This window comes from Fundulus heteroclitus, chromosome 22 (assembly GCF_011125445.2).
Source record: "Fundulus heteroclitus isolate FHET01 chromosome 22, MU-UCD_Fhet_4.1, whole genome shotgun sequence".
Taxonomy (NCBI): domain Eukaryota; kingdom Metazoa; phylum Chordata; class Actinopteri; order Cyprinodontiformes; family Fundulidae; genus Fundulus; species Fundulus heteroclitus.
In genome coordinates, this window is record NC_046382.1 from 6,627,882 (window position 1) to 6,649,697 (window position 21,816).

At 41.2% G+C, this 21,816-nt stretch overlaps 1 protein-coding gene and 1 long non-coding RNA gene across 2 annotated transcripts in view; both read left to right on the plus strand.

Annotated features, from left to right (window-relative positions):
* Window positions 1-8,253: 8,253 nt before the first annotated feature.
* Window positions 8,254-10,791, plus strand: LOC118557154. The gene is made up of 4 exons (XR_004927651.1): window positions 8,254-8,348; window positions 9,288-9,440; window positions 9,532-9,800; window positions 10,676-10,791. It is a non-coding gene; the product is annotated as an uncharacterized LOC118557154 (long non-coding RNA).
* A 457-nt stretch (window positions 10,792-11,248) lies between these two features.
* Window positions 11,249-21,816, plus strand: part of plpp4 (phospholipid phosphatase 4) — a 71,729-nt gene continuing 61,161 nt past the window's right edge. Inside the window, exon 1 of the mRNA XM_012866120.3 lies at window positions 11,249-11,719. Within this exon, the coding sequence (XP_012721574.2) occupies window positions 11,631-11,719 (89 nt within the window). The 5' untranslated portion in view covers window positions 11,249-11,630. The remainder of the gene's footprint in view (window positions 11,720-21,816) is intronic.

Below are 21,816 nucleotides of genomic sequence, written 5' to 3' on the forward strand. Positions count from 1 at the left end.
CATGTCTAAATACTCCCAGACCTGCATGAGCAACAAATCCCTTAGAAATTCAAAAAACAGATGACGAGGAAAGCAACCAATGTCAGGCAGTCTGTCTGACACGTATCAGGATTAGATCTGGATGCCATTCCTAAGGCTTAGGGACTCCAGCGAAAAGCCTTTTTCCACAAATGGAGAAAACATGCAACAGTGGTGAACCTGCCCAGGAGGAGCCAACCCACCTATATTACTCCAAAAGGGCATCGACGACTCCTGTAAGATGCTACAAATGAAACCGCAGGTCTTACTTTACCTCAGTAGAGCTCAAAATTCATGATTCAACACCAACAATGAGAGAGTGACTGTATGTCCCACTGGAGTTTCTGAGGAAACCTGAAACCTTTTTGATATTTTGGAGCACATTCCTGGACCCATTTATCCATTTGTTTGTATGCCTTTTGGAATTAGACGGGGATCCCAGATTTTCCTGTACTAAATGTAAATGGTAAATGTATCTGTATTACAGTATCTGTCCGACACACGGTTGGTTTGTGTGGATCCAGTCAGGCTGAGAACTATGCGGCAGAGAAAATGTCCCGGCTCTCTTATGGTGGCAATAACAAATGGGGTGAATTACAAGGAAGGCTGTACAGACAGGCTTATTGCAAAGAATCTTATTAAAATGAAATTAGAGCGAGCAGCAAGGCATGATCATAGAGAGCATAATAAGGAAAGCTGCTCAAAGAGAATAGCGGTCTGTGTTTGATACCGCTGCCGTTCCCTTTCTCTCGTACTTAATTACCCACGCTGGAGCGTCCCACTCTTAATGGAGTTTACTGTCACCAGGGAACCAGATCAGAGGTGCAGTCATGTAAGCCGCGTTCAACCAGTGGTGCTATTTCCTCTGTTCTCTTTTGTTACAGTCGACACGTCTGCGAAGACATGTTTATGTGTTTGTCTTTTTTTTAAATGAGCTTTTAGTGAATGTTTGATTTTTATAACTGAACCTAAACCCCCATCTAAGAGAAACTATTGGGAGAAAGAATATGAGGCAGCATGATATGAGGAAAATCCGAACTCCCTGGTTATTTCTTTTTTCGGCTGAGCGGAACTATTTGCATTGTGCAATTTACATGTTTACTGGGAAGATGAGCTTCATCATCAGCAGGCGATGCCTTGTGCATGTATTAAAGCGAATTGCACTGCAGACAGATGATGCTTTCCAGCTAAAAGGTACGGCGAGGCCATGGAGGTTATGAAAGAGTCATTGCTGACCTTTTGCAAGAAAGCTGGAAAAATGTTGCGGTGCTCAGCCATGAATGAGGACGTTGTTCAGCTAATTAGCTAATCGTGTTTTAAACGTCTGGCTGGGTGGTTTCCAACAAATTAGCAGAAAGAAGTGCAGGTTTAAACAGGCACGGTTTATTAGTTATATTTTCTTTTTACATCTATGTTAATTACAGTGATGTGCGGTAGGGTCCATAGCTGGTGATGCACTGACGTCATCAGAGTCAGATTCACAAATATGTACACTCTACAGAGCAGACTCGTTGCAAAGTGCTGAGGGAGACTGATTGAGCCAAATCAATTTACCAAGAGACATGGAAAAAATATTGATTCTTTGAAGAAAAAAAATAAAACTAAATTATTTGTCATTTGATTGGTAACAGTTTATGAGTTAGGATGGATTTCTGCATTTGTAACACATTCTAAAAATATAACACACATAACACACAATATAACCCACATTATGCACATTTCATTACAAAAACAAAACATGAATAATTATCGCGGTCTTACCTCTACTTATAAATGAAGTCCATGCGGCGCTCTTTCTGAACAAAGATATCGGTCATTTTCCGGTAAAAGTTCTCTTTATCTTCTTCAGTTTTAAAAGTCTCTCAGTCTCAATGGAGATCACTGCCAGGGAGGAAAGCCTTCCTTCATCAGTCCTGTTCCAGCTGTATGTTTAGAGTCTTTTTAGTGCTTTACTTGTTCAGCAAAACTCGCTAATAAAACCACAGACATATATACGTAGACGCGTCATAGGGCGCAGGTTCGCACGTCAACGTCACCGCCATATTGTATGTGGCAGAAAAAAGTTGAGTTCTGTTATTGTGAATGTGGATCAGAGAAGATGGCTCATTCCTGTGCTGCAATAAATACACACACACACACACACACACATATATATATATATATATATATATATATATATATTTTTGTGTGTGTATGTGTTATGAGGATCGATTTGTTAAATCTAAACATTGTTGTCTTCATTATTTCATAAAACCATGTCACTTGTGAACCTTTAGGAACAGACTTTTGGGTGAGTAATAAAAAGGTAAAATTAATAAAATGAGAGAAGAAAGTCCTAGGTCAATAAAGTAAAAATAAACAAATTAAATTTTTATTTATTTTATTTTATTTATTTATTCGAACATGATACAAATATAAAAATAAAATAGTGCACAGTAACAAGAAGTGCATAAGAAAGAAGAGAAAATACAGATTTTTGTTTCAGTTAACATATCATGCTCAAAACGGGGTAGGAAGAAGTGAGAACTTATAAACTCCTACCCCTAAACACTTGAGACTTTAGAGTTCTACTGTCATTAGAAAAAAAAAATCAAAATCAAAGTGGCAGTTTGAAGTAACAGTTACTAATATTTACCTATACATTTTCCCATTTTATGCTGGTTTATCTTTCTAAACCCTTACACCAAGTTATTATCTTCAATACACACCTTATTGCTTTCTGTCCCCATGTGTATATCTATTGAAAATTACCTCTTTGTACCTTCTTTTGAATTGTGTCTTAATTTAAGCACAGCCTTAGTCAACTGAAGCTATCTGCCATCTTTTATTAAATCTCTAAATTCTATTTAAGGTTATTAAAGTTTTTGTCAGACTGTATTTAAATTTAGCGATACACTAATTTCTTTGCCAATGTTAAACAGCCAGCTTTAAGCCGCATTACTGCCAGTGTAATAAAATTTAATTACTTTTGCTATGGTATGTTTAATCATCCACTGTCCTCTCAACAGACTGCACAGAGTGGAATTTATTAACACTGTCAGCTAGAACTGAACGCAATAATTCACCTCAAAATTGCTGTTTTACCCAAACCAAGAAAGCACACAAGTGAAGTTGGACCTGAGCTGCTGTGAAGCATGGCGGCTGCTCTAAATGGCCTATTGATCGTCACTCACTCTCTACATGTGTGGCTGAAAAAACCTGAACTCAGACAGTGATTAAAAAGGCTTCTGCTGCCAAAAATACACATTATTTAACATGTTTTCTGGCTCACTGTCAGCTGGCTGCAAATGTTTTTCCTTACTTTAGTCGAAGCTCTCACAATCACTCAATAACAGCCTTCATAGGCCACCAGAAAAAAGAACAATACAGGAATCAACTGCCACAAAATAAATCAAAATCTTATTCTCACTTTATTCTCACTTTACACAAATCATTTTAGACTCAGTTTATAACCATGTTTTATCACATTTCATTCAGAATAAGATGCTGAAGTGATTAATGAGAAAAACTGGTTCCCTGTGAGGCAACACAAAATGAAAGTAATGCAACATGTGGGTTATTCAGAGCAGATCAGACTTTGATTTAGTCTTTTTCCTAAAGCAAAGTTAGAGTTGGTGTTTGCTAAATCTACCAGAGTTGAAGAGGGCGACAGTTTTTAGCTCGACAGATGCATGAGGCGTCTCTGCTTCTCTAACTTTAGACCAATCACAGTCGAACACCCTGCGAGAAAAACTTGAGTTGTGTCGAGAGAGCAAGCACCAAGAACTCTCTGAGCAGGGCTGCAAGAACAAAATTATATCATCTGCTGCGGGAACAAGGACACATTTCTCACTTCTCGTGGAGTGTTGCTGCCTTTAGTCTTTCCTGTGCATGTGTATCACTGCTTGGAGTTCAAAGACACCAGACAGAGTCTACACAGACATTAAGGCAGCCCCTCACCTCCAGCTTGGGTCATCCCACCATCTCTCTGTTATGCTAATTCCTGCATATCACAGGGAAACACACCTTAAAGCAGGCGGGGGTCTGGCCTGCAGCATTACAGGACTGTTCTGAATGTTTGGACTGGGAGATGTTCACACAAACTAAAGGAGTATGCTGAATCTGTGAGAGTCTGACAGAGAGACACTGAGATCAGCTAGAGCCAACCTGAACTGCGCCATAAGAACAGCAGAGCATGCCTATGGTCAGAAAATCCAGGGATTCTTCCCGGACCCGACATCTGGACCATCACGGGCTACAAGGCGGCTCCTTATGCCTCTGAGGACGACACAGACCTTCCCAATGCTCTCTATAATTAATTTGGTCGGTTTGACGCTCTCAACAACTCTCCTGTGAGGAAATCCACGGCTCACCCAGATGAACAGGAGCTCAGGCTCGGAGAGCGTTGAGAAGACTCAATGCATGGAAAGCAGGAGGTCCTGACAAAATATACCTGGACAGGTGCTCAAAGGCTGTGCTGACCAGCTGGCTCACGTCCTCACGGACATATTTAACACCTCGCTGGCCCATGCTATCGTCTCACCTGTTTCAAGACAGCAACTATCATACTGGTGCCCAAAAAACCTGCAGTTTCACCACCAAACGACTCCCACCTGGAGCACTCGCTCCAATCATTATGAGATGCTTTGAGCAGCTGGTGAAGGATGTGATCCAGTTTGCTTGCTGCTCCATTCGCTCCACAGAGGACGCCATCTCCTCCGCATTCTCTATGAGCCGGGAACAGTCGGAGATGAACAACACCCATGTGCCATTCTGTTTTCTGGACTTCAGCTGAGTGTTCAACACAATCATCCCCCAGAACCTGGTGAGCAAACTGGGGCCCCATGGAATCAATACCCTCTGGTGTAGCTGGCTGCTGGAGTTCCTCACAGATACACCCCCAGTCTCTTCGGGTCGGCCAAAACGCCTCTGGCATCGTCTCTTTCAGCACCAGCTTCCACCGGCGCTGCTACTGAGCCCATTGTGCTCATTGTGTAGAGAGAGTGAAGAGAATCATCACAACAGCGCTTCCCTCCATCCATGACATCGCTCACAGGCACTGCCTGACCAGGGCTCAGACAACCATAACAGGCTCCGCCCACTCCCACCATGGACAGTTCTCCCTGCTGCCTCAAGCCAAGTGGATCAGCAGATTCAAACGCCACAATACTTTTAATAGTTTTTTATTGTTTACTTTTAATTCTTTCATATTGCACATAATTACATTTAGAATGTTTATCTTTTGTCTACTGTTTTTAATCAGAGCCACGCAACACAATTTTCCTCTTGAATGTGCGTTGTGAATGTGCAGTTGAATGACATTAAATTCTAAGTCTTAAGTTCAGGCCAGACTGCAATGAAGTCGGGTTCCACTCATCCAGGACCGGTAGAGGTCCAGAGGCAGGAAATAGGCAGCCGACATCTCTGCAAACGCCCAGCATCCGAGACACAATCTGTTCCGACTTGTACCTCCAATTCAGGCGACACAGGGCTCTGCTTTCAAAACCAGCTGCTGCAAGAAACAATTTCTTTCCCAAGGCTGTCACTCCGATGAACACAATGAACACTTAGCAGCAAGTGTACTCGGCTGCTCCACTGGGAGAAAAAACACTGGCTTTCTGACATTTGCACAATTTTAACCTGCCTGTGTATATTCAGAGTCAATAAATCAGAATAATGTTGAAAAATGCATTTAATGCGGTAAGTCAATTCACTAAACGAAACGTATCATTTAGATTAATCACACACAAATGTTTTCAAGCCTTTATTTATGTTAATTATGGGGATTACCCATATCTGTTTAAAGCAAATAGATACACAAATTTTCAGGTCAAAATACTACATCACACCAGAATGAAAACAAGTTTGTTTAATACCTGATTTTAATCAGGTTTTTACAAGGTTGGTTTTTGTTTCTGATCGATCATGAATCATCTACGCCATGTGTCAAACTCCAAGGCCCGGGGGCTGAATCCGGCCCGACAAGGCATTTTATCGGGCCCTAAAGATCCAAAAAAGGCATATCATGTCATAAATTAGAGGCATACATACTATTAAAGTGTATAAAGTGGCTAAAACTGTGCCTCCTGTAGCGAATGTTGATTTTTTTTAAAACTGTGTAGTAACAGCATCCTTCCACTAGATGTCAGTTTTCATGCAACACATTAAAACAACCCAAAAATGTCCAAAAAGGAAATTAAAGTGATGCAGAATGATGAGTTTAAAGTGTAACTCACCCCAATATCAACTTTTGTTTTTTTTTTGCAGAAAAACTGAGTAAACCTTCCTAAGGGTGCTACTTTTATGTTACTGTGCATTTTTTATATTTCTATGTGAAATTAAATTAAATCATGAAATAAAAAGTATCAGATACAACCGGCCCTTTTTATGACTTCACAATGCCAAAGTGGCCCCATATAGAAACTAGTTTGACACCCCAAATTGCTTGTACAATCGTGCTTATTGCCTAGTTTTCTTACATCTCTGTAAATTGGCTGCTGTCTTTGTTCTATTCAACTTGAATATTGCATTTTTATTTAAATAAGCCATATTACAACTGGATAATATTTTCGTTTTTTGCCCTTCTGGTAAAGTAAAGTTCTTAGATCTGGACTATTACTGTCTATTTGTTTTTGCCACAATCACACCCAAATTTTCCCATTGTGGGGCAATAAGGTATTTCTTATGTTGTCTTATCTAATATACAATACTCGGTTGATCTGTAACCATTAATATTCTGTGAAGTGTGTGGTTATAACCTGAGAAGTATGAATACTGTTGAGAGTTGTTGCACACATTGAGTCTGCTGCTTTGTAAAATGTAACAAGATACAGTCTTGAGGATTAAAAAAAATCAAAATAACCATTTAAAGAATAAAAGCAACATGTATAAATGATCAGTTATTCTATTTAAGATGTGAGTTTTATTGATTCTCCGTCATTTAACTCATCTCAGCTTTCACAGCAAAATCTCATTTATCCAGATTTACGGTGTTCAGTGATCAGATTTGTGCAGCAGCATCAATATTTCATCTCTGTTGGCAGATCTCTGTGTGTGGCAATATTGCCTTCATTCTGAAACATCTTTTTTATTAAAACCAGGACTTTTTTTTTTTTTTTTCTTTGCCTTTCTGAAACTAATCCCAAAGTGTAATGAAGAGTAACGTCAACCAGATCTTAAAGCTGCTGGAAAGCGGAGACGATTCCTCTGCAGCACAGTGAGTCACTCTAATAATGTGGACACTAGAGCAGCGTGGAGGCGATTAGGCAACCTCTGTAACTTTGTGCTGTTGAAAGGCAGTTTCTGTCAGGGTGCAGCACGTGTCTAACCTTTCAGAATAAACAGAACCTCGGGGAAGGCGACTCCCAATCACGGCTGCAGAGGAGAACAAAGAAAAATGGGCCTCTCCCGCGCCATTTGCTGTAATTGTTTTTAACCATCCCGTGCTAATGCTCGGAGGGGCTGACCACAGTGAATCATCTGATCCACCACCTGCTGTGATCCTGGAGACTAAGGCGTGTGGACAGCTAGTAATAAACATGCCACACTCCCTAAAAGCCCTGGATTCTGATGGTTGGAAGAAAGCTTTGAAGTCAGAGTTCACCTTCCAGCCCATCACCTCTTCATGTCTCTCCTCGTTCGGTTGTGTTCTTATTAGGGAGCAGAGAAGACTTCGGGCACATGTGTGAAACAAAGACTTAGATCAAAATCTTTTCTGTATATATGTGTGTGTGTGTTCTGGCACTAATCTTAGTGGTGCATAACGCCATGATGCCTCGTTAGCAAGAATACAGAGTTTCCAAACTATGTCAGTTTCCTGCTTGTCAAGTTTATGACCTAGAAAGGAGAGAGGAAAGTTTTTGGGTCAGGGTTTTTTCACCCCCCCCTCACCGCAGCCTCTCCCTCTCCACCAGGCGCTGACAGAAGCATGCATTTGACTGGCAGGTAAAGCAAGAAGGTCAGTTTTAGAGTGCATGAAATGTTCATGCGCCTACGAGGTGCTGGACAGGTTTCCCTGCTTGTGGAGCTGCTGCCTGCGCTCATCCATCTCTGTCTGGCTGGCTGGACCCGGAGGTGTCCGGCACCTCAAAGAGAACCGGACACTGGGGGAGGAGCTGACACGTCCTTCCTCTGGCACAGAGGTGTGATACCTCGTGTCAGGCTGGGATTCACCTGAGTCTGAAGCCAGCGTTGATTGATTATTTCAACCATCTGCTGGGCTGGCACTGTTTTGGTCATTACCAGCCGCTGGGATATCACCACTGAAGCTGTTTTGTTGCTGCTTCGGCTACTGTGTGTTTCATTATTAATAAGGGAAAAGGCTATTAAAAAGATGTGTCTCTTTAATAAAGGTGAGAACAGAAGAAAATCCTCACAGTGCGCCATGATTAGTCATGTTCCGATGAGAAGTTTTCATCTGCTTATTATGAATGGCATAATTATTTATGGCTAACCTTGATTTATCTTTGTATTGTAATTTCATGTTGAAATTATTTAACAAAGTCAATCTGATAGTAATTTTAAAATAGGTTTGGACTTATTCTGGGTATTCTAACCAGATCATGCATACAGTCTCGGTTACATACATTTTTCCACATTAATTAATTAATTCATTCATTCATTCATTGTCAGGACACTTCAGGCCCTCATGAGAAATTTGATGTTTAAGTTAATTTCTGGACAGCTCCCAGAACGGTCTTTACTATAATGTTGTCACATCCTTCAGCCCAGGCACAAAGCTACCAGTTATCAGGGGTGGAAAGTAATTAGTTACTTTTGCTTGTGTTACTGTATTTAAGTACAATTGAGTGTACATTGTACTTTTTAAATGTGTTTACAAAAGCTGAGCTTTTACCTGTACTTGAGTGTCATTTGATTTTGAGTATTTTTCTTTGTAACATTTGAAATCACAATTGAGTAAAACAAAATAATAATAATAATAATAATAATAATAATAATAATAATAATAATAATAATAATAATAAAGGAAGGAGCCCACAGGAAGCATCAGCTGGGATCCATCGGCTGGGTTTGAGCTCAGTTATCAGATGCAAACATGGAGACACATCAACTGGACATTAATGGCAGAAACATGTCAGATACAGCTGAAGCTGACCACTAAGAAAAAGACTGAGTAATGTTAGGAGAGTTCAGTGAGAATGTTTTCATTGGAGCTGTCATCTGGTTTATTTGAACTATTTAGTCAGTTGAGTACAGTGGGATCTTCTGCACTAAAAGTACACATATACCTCCAAAATATTCACAATGTATTTTATATGTAACATTCACAGCTTGTTGCTGTGATTCTGGGTCTCTGCTGCTGGTTTCTGTGCTGCTCTACCAATTATCTCCTGATGTCCTGCACCTGTGACTGCTCTGATCAGTGGCGCTGCCGCACCTGTCTCCTCCAGAGGGCAGGCGTCAGATCTTCAGAAATCCTTTGTGTGAGTAGACCTTCCACTGTCCCTTGACTGCATTCTGGTGTTGACTCTGATTGTTTTGTGGATTCCTGCCTGTTTGCCTCGCCCCTGTCAGACTCTCTCGCTGGTATTCAGATTCTAGACATTGACCTGTGCCTCTACCTTGCTGATCACTCTGTGGATCAAGACCCTGGACCACAACCTGCACAAAGACTGCTTGATGTCCCCTCTCCCAACCTCTGTATACCTGTGCATGAGGCTGGACCGTCACTAGACCTCCTCCCCAGCAGCAATTTGTGATGTGGACTAAGCTTCTGTGTGTGAAGGAGTAAGATATTCTTTGAACCACTTATTGGATACTGTGTGACTTTGGACTCAAGAAAGGTTGGTGGCTTTTATGCAGCATTACACAACTCCACTGTTGAATTTACTGCCACCAATCTCTCCCCACAGTTGTCCCAGAAGTTTCCTTCACTGGCTACACCTGCTATCTGAATAAATCTTTAAAAAACGTTCTGTGTCTGGCTGCATTACTGGATCTTAATCACGATCCATAACACATATTTAAGTGTTGACATGTTTTTATGTGTGTAGCATTTTTGTTTATAGAAGGTGATTCTTGAACTGTTTTTTAGACAAATATTTTATTTTTCCAGAAATGCACTAGATGGACTTTTTTATGCTCATAAACTAAGTAATTATACTTAGTCAAATTTTTAATAAGGTACTTTTTTACAGTGGTAACTTTTTTTTTTAAATCACTATTACTTAAAACTTGTCTCTGATCAAATCTGTATAATCTGACCCAATCTGTACAATATGATTGAATTTGACTTTGTAAAGTGCCTTGAGATGACATGTTTCATGAATTGGCGCTATATAAATAAAATTGAATTGAATAGATGTTTTTCTCTTCACCTCTCTAAGGGTTGTGTAACATTTGCTGCTCTGAACACGTTAGGATGAACTGAGGGCAAAATTACTCTTTTGGACAGTACAGGCTGCAGACCCCTGTGTGTTTTGGCACTCAATTAACCATTAATATTTTTACGTATTTTAGGGGGTAAATTGTCTCTTACTTAGTAAGATCCGTTTGTGTGTTGTTAGAATTCATGGTTACTTAGCAATTTTCCCTCAGCTGTTCAGTTTCTAATTCGCCTGTACTTTATTCACACAATAGAGTGCAACTTACCTAGATTCCATTTCACTGATGTATGACGGGTATTGTTGAGTAATTTTGTCGCTACATTCTCATTCAGGAGGCGTAAAGGCTGCAGCTCAACGACTTGGTGCAATCTGCTGTTTTCTTAGAAAACTTATCCAATCTGTCTGGAGGATTTGATTAGACAGACTTTGTAAACTCATGTTACGTGTTGTGAATTGGTGCTATAAAAATACAATGTCTTTTATCTTTCAAAAATTATAGCTGTCCCAGCAATTAGGGAAAAACTTAATAGTATTACAGCAATAAACCCCTTTTTGTAATCACTGACCTGTTTTTAGATGTTTTTACTAGTATTTTGACCATCTTTTGTCATAACTGAAGGAAAACCCACAAATTCAAAAATGTTCAAAAAGTAAAGTTTTATATGAATTAATTTATTTGCCTGTTGCGTAAATGTAAGCCTCTCAGGGAGGCGTAGGGGATTCCCGTGAGGTCCAAAGTGTTCCAGAAACTTCTGCTCATCCGATCCTTCAAAGTAAAGCCAAGACATGCAGAGAGGGAGAGAGGCGTGACGCTTGGAGTATTTTTCCTTTACTTTCCAATCACCCCTCACCACACACACACACACACACACACACACACACACACACACACACACACACACACCACCTCCCACCCCTCCTCCGCAGTTCCATCCAACACCTGAACCGCTTCCCGCATTCTCCGATATATTCAGCTCCCCGCACTCCAACCCGCAGAAAGTAGTTCAAGGAGCTGTCTGCCAGTGACAGAGTTGTGATAAAGCCAGCCGCGGAGTGGGCTGACTGAGGCGGTCTGAGACGAGCAGAGGCAGGCGGAGGGGGTGAAGGGAAGACTGCTCCAGGTGACCGAATTGCAATGGAGACGCGTGGCATGCGTGATTAGGAAACCTCGCCTCTGGGAGTACCGCTTCCCTCGGATTATAAAAGTGACGAGCCCGCAGAGCCGACCGGGGACTGCCTTTTGTTCAATTCACTTAACGGATTCTCTTCCCTTTTCCCTCAAAAACAATGAATGTATCGCCCTCAGAGCGGAGGAAAGACATGCGGCAGCTGGCTTTGGAGATTGGCATCCGAGTTCTGCTCTTCGGAGTTTTTGTGTAAGTAAAAGCCTCCAGCAGCTGAGTTGGCTGTTTCCAGAAACAAAAGATGCATTTAAAAAAAACAAACAGGATGTAGTACTATGTGAGTCGGCTCGCAGAAAATAGATTTTCTGTATGATCTCAAGCCCCGATGAGTTGTTTAGACCGACCGGCCGCGGGGATGTTGCCGGCTGGGCAGCTCCTGGTGTTAACCCGCAGTTCAGCACCACGGAGAGCTCCCGGCTCCACGGAGAGCTCCCGGCGCCGCGTTAACAGGTTGCACCGAACAAGTCATCTTTTATTCCCTGATATAAGACCAGATGGCATCTATGAAATGCTCATTTATTTGCTTTGTTATGGGGGAACGAGAGGTTACAGAGGTTCATGGCTGTTGGTATTAACACTTCACTGAAGCTTAAAAGAAGCCAATGATGCTCGGATTTGAAGTAGTGAGTATAGCATCGTTGTCATAAATGGCGACCTGTCCAGGGTGTATGTACCCTGTTAAATGACCGGTGGGGAGAGATACTAGCCCCCCCGCGATCCTGCATGGATAACTGGGAAGTGACAATGAATGGATGGATTCTTGTCATAGAGGTGCAAGCTCCCAAACTGATAAATTAGAAGTTTTGTGTTACCTAGAGGCACTAAGTTGGTTTATGTCAGGATTGGGTTATTTGTCTGTTTCCAGCAAGATTGTATTGTGGGATTAATTACATTTCAATTCAACTCCGTTCAGCAGCTTTTTTAAAATTCACAGTGCCAGTTTCACAACAAATGCCAACCTTAAGTCAAATTTCATGTCAGATATATAGATGATTGATACAATCAATAAAATAGAATATATATGGATATTAAGAGATTCAAATGCACCTGTAACACCTATTATGGCAATGCAGAATTTTGTCTTGCTCTACAAACCCTGCGATGAGCTTACATGTAAAACAGCTCAAATCAGTAAGTTAAAGGAGCAATAAGCAAAATTTCAAGATTTGATGTGAAGAACTAAAGGTAATATTTCAGATGGACTATGGTATGACGTCACACCGCAGCTCTCTGCGTTGTTCTCCAGTCTCTTGTTTACATGGCTGGGCTGGACCGTGCGTGAACAGCTGCCACTCAGGGCTCAGCCCCTCTCTGCCCTAAAATACCACCATCAGAGCAGCTCAGCTTTTCAAAATGTTCTCATGTTAACGGCATTATAAAGTTGTGAGTTACTTCACTACACACTATGTCTTTGTCCTTTATAAATATGCGCATAGAAGGCGAGGTGTGAGAAGGTAAAGTAGGGGCTCGGTTTCTTTTTGGTTCATAGACAGAGCTGAAGCATCACCTAGTGGTGAAATATCGCTTATTGCTCCTTCAAACACCAACATGATACAGATAAGATAAGATAGACTTTATTGATCTCACAGTGGCCAAATTCATGTGTCACATCGGCTCAATAAGCAAAAGAAGGTGCCAAAAGGAGGAAAAGGTGCATGAGGTATATACAGTCCGTCCACATATATACAGTGGATCAAGAAAAAAAGAAAGAAATAAAGCAGAGAGTTAAGATGACCTATGTACATTTAAGGTGATTCATAAAGTACTGTGGTTCACTGTTCAACTTAATACAACTGATAAGTACATTAGTGTATGATAAGCAATATGACCGAATAAGGGACAAGTTTTCACACTTTTTTTAAATTTAATTTAACATCTCAGGGGACACTAAAGTTGCTGTTCTCTGTGCAATACATGGTTGGGACCTTCAACTGTTTTATTAACCAGACTAGCTAGACCTTTTCAGTCGAAGTGACCTCACTCTTTTAAGGAAACATCCTTTGGTGAACTTTGGTTCACAGAAAATCCACAACCACATGTTAGCACTGTTGTGTTGGAGCAAGAAGATTGTGGGTTCCAATCCCAGCCATGGACTTTTCTACATGGTGTCTGCAGGTTGTTCTTGTGCATGCATGTGTACTGCCTACGTGTTTTTTTTTTTCATTATCACTAATGTTTGGCATTGGGCTAAGTGTGTGCTGTCAATGTAAATGGATTATACGGCGAGTCTGGTAGTGCACATTCACAGTGGGTGACACGGGCACAAGTGCTGGGACCCGATCGAAGAATGCAGGCGAGCAGAGGCAGGAGGATTTTTGGTTTAACTCTTTATTTGTGCATCTGAGCTGGTGAGATTTATATTTATTGCAGCTTTTCTTTGTTCTTCTGAGTCAGTAGTCAGGGTCACATAAAAAGTAATTTTGCACTGCCTCTTCACAAGCACAGAGCTGCATCCTGTCACAAAAGCTCCAGTCACGACGTCCTTGATCAGAGTAATGAAGAGATTTTATTCTCTCTTTTCCACAGAGAAAGCGAACAGAGGCTGATGTTAAGTTTTTAGTAAGCCTGCGTCTTTGTATTTGTGAAGTCGCATCTGTCACTTTCTTCTCTTTGTGACCATATGCAAATAAACATTTTATACAATTACATACATCAAAGAAATCTGGCAATGTGCAGTCTTTAATGTAGTTTGGTATTTTGAAAATAACTAAAAACTTCTATTTCTTTTGCACAGTCAAGTGCCAGAGTGGCTACAGAGTGGCACCATTGGTAGCACTGTTGCCTTGCATAAAGAAAGTCCTGGTTTTGAATGACGGGTTCTACCTAGGATCTTTCTGCATGAAGTTTGGGGGTTCTTTCTGTGCTGCATGGGTTCTCTCCAGGTACTCCAGCTTCCTCCTGCTGTCTAGAAACACGACTGTTAGCTTAAATGGTCTCTGTAAATTGCCCTTAGTGTGACTTTGTGTGTTTGGTTGTTTGTCCTGTGTGTCTCTATGCTGCCCTGTGATGGACTGGAGACCTGTCCAGGGTGGACCCCACCTCTCACCCAAAGACTGCTGGAGATAGGCACCAGCACCCCCTGTGACCCTGCACAGACAAAAAGGGTAATAATGGTGGCTGGATGGATGGATTTGACCGTTTGGTTTGATAATTGAGGTCAGCTCAGTTGTGCTGTTTTCTTCTCAGCGGTCAAAAGCTGAGGTGCAAATGTGGGTTTTTCTTGACATGGTAACCACTGAAGAACCACTATAGACGTAATTCAAGGTGGCTTTATCATGTGAAGGGACAAATGCTGAGATTTACAAGTCACGTGTCTTTTACTGTGCCTTGGAAAGGTATTCATCGTGTTTATCTGCATTAGTCTTGCCACAGATTCTCTGTTGGATTAAGGACTGAACTTTGACTAGGCCATTCTAACTCTGATTTTATGATTTGGGTTGTGGTTCAGGCAGAGGATAAAGCTTTACACCATGAAGAGATGTCTTTATGGGGACATGTTTTACTCTTTTACTCTTTAACCACATTTTACGTGGACAGGGATGTTTTCAATGTGAATTCAGCATTGTTGTTCATTGAGATGCCTGGGCAGGCTTGGCGCTTTGTCTCACACTCTTTATGTCTAGATGATGGATTGGGTATTGTTCTAGAATCGACCCTCCTTTAAACTTCTCCACAACCCTATCTTAGACCTGTCTCTTGTGCTTTTTTGCTGTTCTGGGAAGACGTCTGATGCCTTCGCAGAACAGCTGGATCTATAATCAGAATGAAAATAAGAGGGATGTAAGGTTACTTTGAAAGCCTATTGGGTGGGCCAGATTTTATTTATCAGAGCAAAGGGAGCTGCAGATTTTCCAGACATTTGTCAAAAATGTCCAAAACCAACATTATTTTGGACTTTTTGATTTGTCACATAAAATCCTAATACAGCACATTTAAGTTAAAAATAATTATATGAGGTTGTAATGTGACAAAATGTAAAAAAAAAATGAAGCGTAATTGATACAATTTAATCTCTCTACACTTGTTTCCCTTCATTGGGACTTTAAATTCAGAGTAGACCATATGCTCTTATTTCCCTCACACATTGCTTCAACATGTGGACATCTACCACAGCATGCTTGAAATTGAATCATTTTTTTTCTAGTTTGGGAGATTGTCTTAAATTCAGTGTTCACTCTTGCATGATTGTAATGCTCTCAGTGCCCGACTCTGATTAAACAGTCCTGCATTCTAACACAGACATTTTCCTGCATGCTTGACTGGTTCTCCTCGCATACTAGAGCACACGGAGCCCAGAGCTGATATTTCACATTAAACAGCTAGAGAAAAACAGATGTGTTTTCAACTTTGTTACAAAGCTGCTTGTCTGTTCTCTGTCAGAGACGATGTGCTGACACACTGGGAGTAGTTTGTGTTGTTAGGTTGACCGTGCACACATCTAGCTGAAACTAGACACTTAGACACTTCATGATCTCTATCATGCAAATCAAAAGGTTAAATGTGCATTTAAGAGAGAAAAATAAATAAATAAATGTGCATTTAACCTTATATATAGTGCCTATTCCAAAGCTCAGGGATACATATTTTCACAATGTAGACATTTTTATCTGCTGTACTTAAGTACTGGAGGACTGACAAAATGTAGCCATTCATTAAAGGTATACTACGCAACCAGGGTTGAGATTCCAGCGAGGCTCCCCCCAGAGGGTGAAAGTAAAAGTGCACTGTCGTAAAGATGCTCAGCTGTTCTGGTTTCTCCATCAAGCCAGGCGCGGTTGTTTTGAGCTTAGCAGTCAGGCGAACGCAACGAAAAGTGGAAAAAACGGCAGTACAAACAATGACTAACACAGTGAAGGTATGAACATCAAGCTTCCCGCAGCGCTATTTTGGCGAGGCCGCCGCTGCCTCGCCAAGCCGCCGCCGCCGCCTCGCCAGTTTTATTATTATTATTATTATTATTATATATATTTTTTTTTTTATGTTGGCGAGACGCTACCGCCACCGCCTCGCTAAGCCGCCGCGGTAGCGTCTGGCCAACATAAAAATAATAATAATAATAATAATAATAATAAAACTCGATATGCTTGCATGTTTATTTGACGTTAACACGCGGTTCTTTGGTGCTTTTGCGCGTGCATATAGTGAATGGCAGGGCAAAAACACATGGAGTTCTCGCCGTAAAGCGAGACTTCTGTGTGTGCGGGCCGTGAGCTCTTGCAATTGCAAGTGCGGTATTTCCCCCACAGACCCCCAGGGCGGCAGAGAAAACCTTTGTTCGACCTGAAATTACTCATTTAATCATCCAAAACGGTATGGAACACATTAATTAACTGAAAAATGTTGCATAGTATGCCTTTAAAGAAGGTCAGTGGACATGGATATACAGCTGAGAAGGCCTTTGTTGTTTTAGTTTTAGTTTAGGAACAGAGAAAATAGAAACTATAGTCACTCTAAGGTGCCTTTGTTGTGTTTTCTGAAAGCGTCTTGATTAGATGAGTTGTTTTACTGATTACTTGGTGCCTATAGTGATCAATGGGACCTTAGGAAACTGAAAAATGACATATCTTGTTGGGAAAATGATAGTTATTAACAAATAATTTGTTTGGTGACCGTACAGCGTGTGAAATGTGTCAGGATTACGGTGCCATAAGGATAGTGAGTTGGAGCAGATTAAGGTTAATAAAACCAGATGGTTTCTTGAAAATGATTTATTTCTGTGCATGAGATGCTCTCCTCTCAGGGCAAAGCTGAGCACCAGCCTTTATCACACAGGAGCAGCTCTCGCATACAATCCAGTGCAAACCTTTATTCAGACACTGGTGAATGTCAGAGACTGAGACCGTTGTGTGATTTAAATACAGTGGCGGTTCATATTTGGCTTCGCTGTCAGGCTGTCTTTAGAGAAGCTGGTGCAGCATCATCAGAGCACTCTGTGGTTCTCTTTAATAAAACCAGACAACCGCTAACAAGAGAGGATGCCATTAGAGCTCCTGGTGATTGTTAAATTAAAAGATTAAAGATGATAAATCTGGTTTTCTGTTGTGTTCTGGTTCTTATGTGGCATTCTGCAGCAGTCCGTTCATCCTGGAGAAGAGATTTCTGGCTCGTTGAAGGGGGCTGGATGGTATAGATCTGTTACTTCCAAACAGCCGCTTTAAAGATTAGTTCACTTTTATATTTATTTCTAAGCAGCCAGCCTGGGCTGACTCATTTCAACAGGGAAATAATTAGTGAGAGGAACGATGGGGTGATGCTTGATTTCGAATCACTCAAACTTAAGTATTCCCCCAATACATGCAAGATATGTGAGTTTGAACTAATCTGCAATATTGATCATAATTTCTGCGGACGTGTCTGGACTAGATATCACCGTCTGCATCCGTTGTGAATAATCAATGTCATCAGAAAAGTGCATCCAGATGCTGCAGCGTTTTTTTTTTTATTATTTAATCTGGCTCAGACCAGTGATTTGCTCCTTTTAAGTCACCAGAGACTCACCTGGAATGAAGTGTGTCCCGCTGCCTGCCTCAGGCCTGATGTGGAAGCAGTGTGGACAGCTCAGATAAAGTCAGGTGATATTTGCATATCAATAAGCACCTTGTGTACTCTGCTGCGCTCCAGTACAGCAAAGGAGGAGCTTGTGTATTTATCTCGTAAAGATAAACTCACCACTCTCCATCCATCCATCTGCCGTTTACTCAACAGCAGTATTTCACATTGTCGCTGCAGCAGGGATGCAGATTTAAGGATGCATGGTAAAAAGTCAGAGGTAATGAAATGAATAAATAAAAAGTAAAACACTGAAGATGCTAAAGAAACAATTCCAGCATCCCAAAATGTACCATCTTTCTGTCTAACACTGTTTCAATCTAAGAAGGTATCAGATATTGCTTCCACCTGTGGAAAAAAAAGAGTCGGTTTGGGGAATATTACAGTAAACAGGTATGTCTGCTTGGAAAAAGTTGCTTTCAGCACACGTTCAACACCACAGCGGCGGCAAACATCCGTTTGTAGTGTTTATTGTTACAGCACACATCTCCTCCAGAGCCAGACTAAAGTCAATAAAGCTCTCATTGCTTTATTTGCTCGTTTTTCCACCTTAAAGAAGGGAGAGAGGAACAACTACGATTACAACCGACTTTGCTTCACATGCATAAGCAGCTATCTGCTACGGATTTGCGCACGCTGCTGTCTCACATTGCAGCCGGTGTGACTGCTTCATAATTAAAACCTACTCCTTGCTGTGCTGGAGGAATTTGAATGCGAATTACAGCATCGTCCCTCGGCGAGCAGCAGCGTCTCATCCGGCTGCTGCGAACCACATTAAACAACCCAAAAAAAGAGCGAGCAGTGGGACGGTCTTCGAAAGTTGGCCAAATACATTTCCATGGAAGACAGAAATCTAAATTCAGGACAGAGAAGTGGCCGCTTTCTGGTGCTGATGAGGACTGATGTGGAGGGGCTGAATCCCTGCTTTCTTTTTTTTTCCAGCCAAACTGACTAGAGACACACAACCAGCAGCTGCCGTGAGGATTTAGCCTCGACTGACATTCATTCATGTCCGTTCTGTCTGAATCAACACAAGGAGCCTGTCTACTGTCATTTTAATCAGTCGTTAAAGCTTTTGTAAAGTGTCATTCCGACAGAAATCCAATCAGACCAAACAAAAAAGATAATTTAAGATAAATATTTGATGCAGAGAAAGACTGAAGGAAATACAGTTCTGTCAGAAGTTACTACAAGCCCGTCCTCAGCAGGAATATTTCCCTTTTTTTTTGGCTTATATTGAGGCTTTTTGAACTATGATCTATTTCAGACACCATGATTATCCAGCATAAAGATTCAGTGGTTTTTAAAGTTTTTAAAGTTAAAGCTGTTCAGGTGAAGCTGAGGTGGTTTCCACTAGCAATGGAGCAGCCCCACAGCATGATGCTGTCACCACCGTGCTTTACTGCTGCTTCAGTGTCTTTAGGTCTGACAGCCTCAGCTTGACTCCTTTAAACACATTTTTTTTTTTGTCATTATGGCCAAATACCTAGATTCTGGTCAAACTAACCTTAACACGGCTCTCCAGTAAAGAGGTGGCTTGTTCATGTGTGAAACTGCATCTTCTGCTTGAAGCTGCCGGCTTGGAGCAGATGCTTTGCTGCTGCACTGCATCCAGATGTGTCGCTGGCTCCGGTACGCAGCCAGTGGTCTACAGCTGATGGCAGGGGTGGGCCTCTCTCCTCTCTGAGTTGTTCATGAACATTCAAACATATTTATTTCAGTTTGAAGATGACAGTTTGAATCAGATGATTAGAACTTGGACACAGTCATCCTAAACACTCGTCAACAATGTTTTTGGAATAGATAAACAGCTGCTGGAATGGCCTGGACCTCAAACCTCTATAAACTTAATGGCCTCGGCTTAAAGGTCAGGTCTGTGGCAGGGAACCCAACACCTAAATGAACTTCATCAGTTCATTTAGGAGTTGTCAAATATCATGCCGGAAGCGGAGGGCTACAGAAAGCAGCAGACGTCTCTGCAGCCTGCTGACGGATATTTATACACCTATTGGTGGACTTATATCTGCACCTCAACATGTCTGAATGAGCGACTCAGGCTGGATTCACACCTGAGTGCCCTGTTGCAGTTGAAGGTTGTTTCATCGTCGCCGCTGAAAAGAGACCTGCTGATGCAGACATGTACGCTGATGATGGATCAACAGTCACATGTAATAAATCAGAATATGTGTTCCAGTCTGGCTCTTTGTCAGACTAAAAATATGTTTAAAAACAACCTTTAAGCAGGGATTAACATACATTACAGTAACTTCTAATTTCTCTATATATCAGTTTTTATTGTTATCAGATATTACTCTAGTCTTAAATGTTGTGTTTTTATCAGCTAATAGTGGGAAATTATCCTAATTAACAGAAATAAAAGCTTTAAACGTCCATCTGTGTGTAGTTAGGGCTGGACGAATTAGAAAAAAAGCATAGCGAGAAAATAGAAATTATTTTGATCGTTATCGATAATTATCAACAAATTCAAAACATGTAGTGCAGCCCTGGCTGTTTTATGCTGTTGCTTAGCGACCTATTTTTAGACACAGAGCACACAAACACTGAATTAAAACTCAACCAATTATTCAACCAACTTTTTACCAAAACTGCAAGTTTTTAAAAAAGAAAACAGAACGCGTGCTCTCTGAACTCTCTGAAGGGGGCGGAGCTTGGTGACACAGCATTTCCTGGGTCTGCATTGTGATTGGTTGTGAGGATTAATGATTGTAATATTAACCTACATGATAGCCTAGAATTTAAAAGGATGGAAAACTGTTATTCTATTGAACTTTTTATTGACCCTTTTTTTCCTATCATCGATATACGTCTATAGATCAATACATATAGTTATTGAATTATCGTCCAGCCCTATAATGTTTATCACGAGGTATATGAAGAAATCTCATTTTCACTAGTATTCTCATTTATTGAATATGGCTGTGTATAAGCGAGCGTGTTGAAGGTTGAATTCTGGACCTGATAATTCTGAGTCCTGCAGAACAAGGCTGGCATCATGTGAGGCAGATGTAAAATTGGTGCCGCCCAACGCTGAGGATCCATGCGGAGAAAGGATTAGCAGCAAGAGAGGAGCTTTAGGGGCAGGAAAATCCATGCTGTTTATCAGCGAGCCGGGCAGCCGCTGTGACGGAGAGCGGCACGGCTTCCACAGAGAGCAAAAGGCGGCTGACTGTATCACCAGGAGCAGGGATTCCCTGACAGTTCAGTGTGTCACGGCGCTAATCCTGTGGCATTTCAATCCACACAATCGTCTGATCAGCTCATTATGGCCGGCTGTCCTCATCATCCATCCAACCCCATCCTGTCTTTGTTGCTCCATCGACTTTACATTACAGCTGCTCTTTGTGTTGTCTTAAAGGAACCAGCCTCTACCCCTTCAATGTTATCCTGAGAAATACTTCTAGAATAAAAGAGAAACCCTTTAATGTCATTATATGTGCTACTCGATGTACAAATCAAATGTTGTTATATATAGGCGTGTAGTCTATTGGCTACCTTGGTGAAGATGTGTGAAAGGCCGGAGTATAAATTCATGTCTTGTTGCTTTAATATCATGTGGCACTGAAAGGTTTAGAAAAAAGATCCAACCTTTTATTTGTTGATGTAAAGTAAACCATGTTAAGAAGTGGCAGGTTTTAGGAAAAGCTCATTAAAAAAGTCTGGGATGACAGCAAAAACTGTCACGCTGTGGTGCTGCAGACCCAAAGTGCCACATTGGCAGA